Source organism: Cornus florida, unplaced genomic scaffold (genome assembly GCF_030987335.1).
Source record: "Cornus florida cultivar Cherokee Brave unplaced genomic scaffold, ASM3098733v1 CherokeeBrave_3.0.0_Hap2_Chr05, whole genome shotgun sequence".
NCBI lineage: Eukaryota > Viridiplantae > Streptophyta > Magnoliopsida > Cornales > Cornaceae > Cornus > Cornus florida.
The window spans coordinates 84,159,176-84,165,835 of record NW_026775575.1 but is presented as its reverse complement, the minus strand read 5'-3'; the positions used below and the strand labels follow the sequence as shown (position 1 = coordinate 84,165,835).

The 6,660-nt window shown below is 35.8% G+C and overlaps 2 protein-coding genes across 2 annotated transcripts; both read right to left on the bottom strand.

Annotated features, from left to right (window-relative positions):
* Positions 1-661: 661 nt before the first annotated feature.
* Positions 662-2,385, bottom strand: LOC132310272 (protein ACCELERATED CELL DEATH 6-like). Its single transcript, XM_059808462.1, has one exon. The coding sequence runs from the start codon at positions 1,421-1,423 to the stop codon at positions 881-883; it is 543 nt and encodes a 180-aa protein (XP_059664445.1). The 5' UTR covers positions 1,424-2,385; the 3' UTR covers positions 662-880.
* LOC132309592 (protein ACCELERATED CELL DEATH 6-like) lies at positions 2,210-5,094 on the bottom strand. The gene is made up of 3 exons (XM_059807884.1): positions 4,443-5,094; positions 2,544-3,076; positions 2,210-2,227 (listed from the first exon to the last, which is right to left on the bottom strand). Exons 1-3 carry the CDS (start codon positions 5,092-5,094, stop codon positions 2,210-2,212), a joined length of 1,203 nt encoding a protein of 400 aa, XP_059663867.1.
* Between the last annotated feature and the right edge of the window lie 1,566 nt (positions 5,095-6,660).

The following is a 6,660-nucleotide window of genomic DNA, read 5'->3' as shown; positions in this document are numbered from 1 at the left end:
GATACGAAATCTAATAGCTTCAACTGTTTTTATATGAATAGGAGTTGAAATCAACCATCAATTTTATTATTAAAGTCTTCATAATTTTAGTCTATACTCATATCAAGTAGTCGAATTAGTCCAACTACTATCTAACTATATATTATTTTCTATTACAAAAAGTAATCATACATTCTACTTTTGAAACAAAACCATTTCCCGTTGTATGAATGGATGTCAAGGATCATCCCGTATTGGCCAAGTTTCGAAAGTTTAAAATTGAGTGCAAAAGAAAAATAATTATTTTCACACTAAGTTTCGAAATACAGAGGCAGAGGGATTCACAATCTGACATTGTCTCCTTAACTTGTATGCATATAATTATACGTTGTCAAAGTAAAACGGTTAAGGCCATTGATTCATAGCTTGAAATGAGGTTAAGGATCCCACTTCAAGTTATCAATGGCTATAATTATTTTACTTTGATGCCTAAACATTATTTTCCTTTTTGATATATGCTCCAGCACAGAGCACACTACAGAAAGATCACCCTAAATCAATTTTGACTACTGCCTATGGCATGGCCTTGTTGAAATAAAAATATGTGTGTCAATTCACAAAGATCACAACAAACAAATGCATAATAAAGCTACAGAGCGCGCAGTTTCTGATTATTGATGATATATAACAATATTCTTTCCCCGGGTATATTACAGACTATATATATACAAACAATAGTCGCCACTTACTCCCTAAGGAATTCTTTATCTCGCAGACTTCAAGCTGAAGTCTGTGAACCTAATCACATATCACTTGACCAACTACCATTAGTCAAGACACTTATTCAATAACTAGTTATATAACATTATATATTCACAGGACACGGTAATATTTGTAGAACTTAGCCTTCCACATTGTGGTCGGTGTAGTAGCTGAAGGCATATAACATGAAACAGAACTGATAATAAGAGATGCAACGGAAGATTTGGTACTTGGATGAGCCTAAGCAACAGAGTGGAACGAAGAGTGTCACGAGCACGAAGATGAAGGTAGTCCCCATGAGCAAAACCACATGGGCTAGCCAACCGAGTTTGCTCACCGCTAGATACACACCAGCCATGAATGCTACGGACATCGTAGCAAGTGCTATCCCCAGCAGTGGCAATGCCAATTTTAAGGCGATTTGCATCGAAATGAGGTTCCCCAATTGTGCCCACAAGAGTGTCACAGCGACAGTGATCGAACTGTACATAGCTATTGTGTCGCAGATCACAAATTCCTGAAATGTCACTTTTGCTAGCATGGTTGCCAAGCCTTGCCGGGAGTCAGAATTGTCAGAATTGTTGTAACCACCTGGGATTGTGAAACCAGCAGTGAAGGTTACTGTGGCAACAAGCGTTGCCACCAGCAACATTACATTGACTTTATCTCTGTCATTTTCCATTTTGGGCTCCTCTACCAGAATAGGTCTCTTCCATTTGGAAACCTTTGTGTGTCGTGTTCGCGGTGCCCCGGCAACTTTCAAGGCCAACCAAGTCAATCGCTGCACATAAGGTAGAGTAACAATAAGCACAAGTCTCTTCAATTGTACCTCTCCAAAAGGAACACTACAATGGAATGGACTTTATTGTTAGAGAATTTAAATATTAAACTTAGACTATTTCTAACAGCTTGAACTTGATTTTACCGTTATCAGAATTATGTGTTTAAAAAAAAAAAAAAATGAAGGCTACGAGCAAAGACATCCTAATAATTAAAAATTGAACCGGTCAAAAAGAACGCCACACATGAGAGTGTTAGAGAATTTAAATACTAAAGTCAAATGGCAAAAAGGAACACTAAGAGTACAATGGAATGGAATTTTATTTATTTATTTATTTTCATTGAGAAGAAATTCACATATACCACTCACACATGTTCTGATTTTGGGAGGTAGAGGATATACAAATAATACGACTAGGCCACAAGGCCCTTGGTGAATAGACTTTATTGTTAGAGAACTTAAATATTAAACTTAGACTATTTCTAACGGATTAAATTTAATATCAATGTGATTCTGATAATTAAAGACGTGTTCGAAAAAAAAAAAAAAAAAAGTAGAGGTTGACTATAAGCAAGGAAATCCTAATAATTAAAATTGAACCACGTATGATCAAAAAAAAAAAAGTCACACATGAAAATGTGTTGGAGAATTTAAATATTAAAGTCAAGACTCTTTGCAGTAAACATCTTATGTGGCAAAGGACATCTGTGACAAAAAGTATTAGTTAAATGTTTCTACAGTCTCATTTTTGTAAGAAAAGGAAATTTCGTGCGTGTATACTTTTGTCCCTCCCAAGTACTAAAAACACAAAAAACAGAAACATCAGCCATGACGCAGGTTGGGAAGAAAGAAAGAAAGAAAGAAAGAAAGAAAGAAAAACAGAAAGAAAGAAAGAAACACAATAATGTTGTGATGACTGTATTTCCACAAGATTTCAGTGCAAAGGGTGGTCACTTTTTGCAATGACTCTTGGAGAATGATGGATTTACTTTGTGAATTAAGCAACAAACAACACACATACCTTTCTAAATGATTCTGCAGTTTCCATATATTTTTCAGCAATGTCAAGTGCTGTGAAACTTTCATTGTTCTCCAGCTCCAGGTTTACCCTTTCATCCCATGTCAAAGTACTTACAGTTTCCGCATTCGCATAAATGGTGGCCACATGTAACGGTGTGTTTCCATCCCCGTCTCTCTCATTCAAAAGCTTCTGAAGCTCGAACATTTTCAGCATGAAACTAACTGCTTTGGCTTTTCCACTTTTAGCCGCGACATGAAGGATGTTATGAAATTCTAAAGTAAGAAGCTCTCTGGAATCCGGGCAGTGGCAAAGCATATCTTGGATTATGGCGGTATGGCCTTCGCTGGATGCTATATGAATCGGAAACAAACCATGTTTGTCCCTTTGGTAAGCAAAAGCACAACTTTTATTCAGCAAGAAATTGACCCCTTCGACGAAACCTATATATGTGGCATAGTGAAGAGGATTCCTCCCTTCCTCACACTTCATGTGGAAGGAGGATTCATACTTTTCCCACAATACTTTTAGGACATCTGAGGTTTCAAAAACAAAAAAAAAAAAAAAAAAAAAAACAAAACAAAACAAAACAAAAAAACAAAATGCTTTAATAAGTAATGTACGGCTTCAATGAATATTGGTGGTGGTAGCGTATACACTGAATCATTCTGGCAAAAGGGATATAGAGAGGGATTGTTTATCAATTAATACATCTTTGAAAGGTTCAAACTAAAATATTTAATTGAAAAGTGATAGACAGTCGATTCAAAGTATTTTCTTGGAAGCTGCAGTTGGTAGAGTCCTAATTGTTATTGTCGTCCCTAGTATTACTCATCCTACGCATGAAAATGAATATTTTATACTACAATTTTATTACATGATAGTAACAACAAAAACTAATATGTATAGCTATAGGAGGCCGGCATGCATGGCGGCTTCTTATGATATCTTAGATGAATACATCAGGCATGACACCCATAGAGTGACATCAGTGTGTACAAATACACATATATGATTTGAGGAAAAGATATATATATATATATTACTCATATATTAATTTGTATATATCATGGAGCATGATGTCGAAATAACCATGACCAATAAATTATGATAAATTCTTCTTGGTACTGCGACTGGTCCACTGAAAACTCAGTTGATCAAATGAAATTTCACCTTCTGATCACTCACCCAACCCAATTTAGAAATATTCTTGATATTTAATAAGAGTGATGCTGGTAATTATCAGTCACAAGACTCAGGGGGTCGGCTTAGGTAGTGTTTTTGATTTTATAGTTTACGATATTCAAAGCATCTGGTGAAGTTTGAATGGATAAAAATATGTATCAATGGAGCTGATAGTAAAACCAATCCAGCTTGTATTAAATGATAAACAGTGCTATGTGGATGCTGAGTGGGGGTGTCTGTACCACTGAATTTTTTTTATTTATATTAAACACCTAGAAATTTGCTAAAATTCTGGTAACGACTCCACTAAATTAATTTTTGATAAATCTCCGATTATGCTACGTAGTTAAAAAAAAAAAAAAAAAAAAATCTTATTGTTGTTCAAGGCCAACCCCTCCTCAAATAATTTTCTAACTCTGTTATTCAGTCAACAAAAGTTGAATCTCGTACATGTTAACATGAGAAATTCCATGAACAAGCACATCGAAGGAAGCTCTTAACTAAATTTAATTAGGTGAAAAAAAAAAAGAAGTGAATCATGCCATATATTTCATGTCATTACTTAATTTCTGTTTAGTCTCATGATCATTTCCATGCAAGTTTTCATCCTTGGATATATATTAGCTTATTAATTTATAATTTCAGAAAAAAATAAAAATAATAATAAGGTTTCCATTACCAGATTAACGAGAGAGAGAGAGATGTACTGAGAATTACCTATGTTCCTGCCAAGGATAGCTGCATGAACTGGTGAGTTGTATTTAGAACTCCCTCCAATACTGTAATTTCCCACTGGATTTTCCAACAGAAGCCTAACAATGGAAGCATAACCTGCTTCTGCAGCCAGATAGAGCAGAGACTTCCCTTCCTTGTTTACAGAATATGACACGTTTCGGTCTTTATCAATCAGCATTCGAGGCACCTCTTCACAACAACAACACAGTGCCTCGTGCAACGCAGTGTTACCATCCTCATTCTGCTCACTCAGAACTTCTTTGATGTGATCACAATCGAGCAGCAAAGCGACTAGCCATGAATTCCCAGATCTTGCAGCAATATGGAGTGCCGTGTCGCCTTTGGCATTTTTCTCAGCCGCCAAGTAAGGCAAGTCCTTGCAGACGAGTTTAACAATTTCATAGTGCTCAAAATTTGTTGCAATGTGAAGGACTGTGTTCTTCTGAGGACCTAGTTGGACACAAGTTGCTGGTGGATTGTAATGTGATCCATCTGCCGGACTTGTTTCCATCGCCCTTATGAACTCAAGAATATCGCCTTCTGTTGTAGCTCTGTACAATTCAGGGTCCATAAATTCAGCTGTCCCATAGCTCTGTTCGTCCTCCGATAAACTAGGAAAATTGGTTTCAGGCATTAGTTGGGATGGAATATTGTTTGCGTGTGTGTGTTTACATGCCTATTGCAATGTCTTGGCTCTCTTGTTGTGCCTCTAATAGAATATTATTTATGGACTTCGAGTCTTCAACCTAGTGCTGGTCTTTTATAATTCTACAATTAGATACTTGAATCTGGAATAAAAATACAATGTTTGGACACGTAGAAATTCAACACAACAATTCAATGTTCAATGAAAATTACATGTAAAGATGTGTCATCCACTTGTTAGAATTAACAAACAAATAACTATTTGCTTTAAATATAAAGATGCTTTGATTTTCCATGAGACAGTCAACTCCTACTGCGATACTCTTGCAGGCAATAGTTTGGAAAATCATAATTTGATTATAATTAGAACATCCATGACATTAGCACTCACGAGAGAAGAACCTATGCTTGGGCATGAAGTAATGGCGTCGTTGACGCATGGACTGGTGGTAAAATGCGGTGAGGTATGCTTGCAGCAGAGCTGCCAAACAGATACCCAAGGTTAAACCCTAGCTCCAATTTTGGGGCACACATATGCAGGGACCGAGCTACATACAAGTCATGGGGCAATTGAACCCCCTGAATTTTAATTTTTTTAGTAATATACCTTTATAATTTGTTCATTTTTAGTAATATACCCATAAAATATTACTTTTGTCCACTTGAAATTCCTAAAAAAATGCATTATTGCCCCCCCAAAATTCATTTTTTACCTTACATCCTGGCTCCGTCGCTGCACATATGGGGCTCGATGACTCCTCATTAGAAAATTATAACAAAATGCCACTTCAATATGGTAAAAAGGGATGATCCTAAGAACATTATTCTTTTTCTTTGGCTCTACTAGTACTTCAAAGACAAGTGAAGAAGTATAAAAAAATGCAATGGTCTACTTTAAATTTATTTTGCCATGGAATGTCATGAGATTACCTCAAAAGTCAAAACCGATTTAGTGGTTTGTCTATCAAATATCAAGACGTGTTTTCTAAGAAATTTCGGTTATAAAATCTCTGTTGGACCTGCTTAATTTGACAAAGATTTAATAAATAATGACTCGACTCAAACTATGGGAGACCAAGAAGATGACTCAAGGTGATGACATTGAGGGGGAACCATTGCTTGTGTATAGTATGTATGCCTACAACTAAATAAATCCTATTAGTTCACCAGAATGAACATATTTTTCTCTCAAAGTGAAGCATCACCACCAAGCTTACATTTACACCACATTAGCATCTGATATGTGTGTGTGTGTGAGTGCATGCTCGAAATTTTGAAAAATAACCATAATATATGTCTAATTCTCGTTGTGTAAATATTGTCTATGAGTTCATGACCTTCAAAATGGCTCCCATGAACCCGTTGTGTAAATATTGTCCATTTTGTTCGACTTTTTCAAACAAGTCTGCATAGTTAAGAGTTATCAACGCATAAAAGTATAACTCCTCTTCTGGCAATGTATGATGTCACACACATAATAAATAGAAAAACAACATTTGCATCACTCATAACCTTTTACAGTGAAATTTAAGAGGAAGCAAGAAATTAATATATA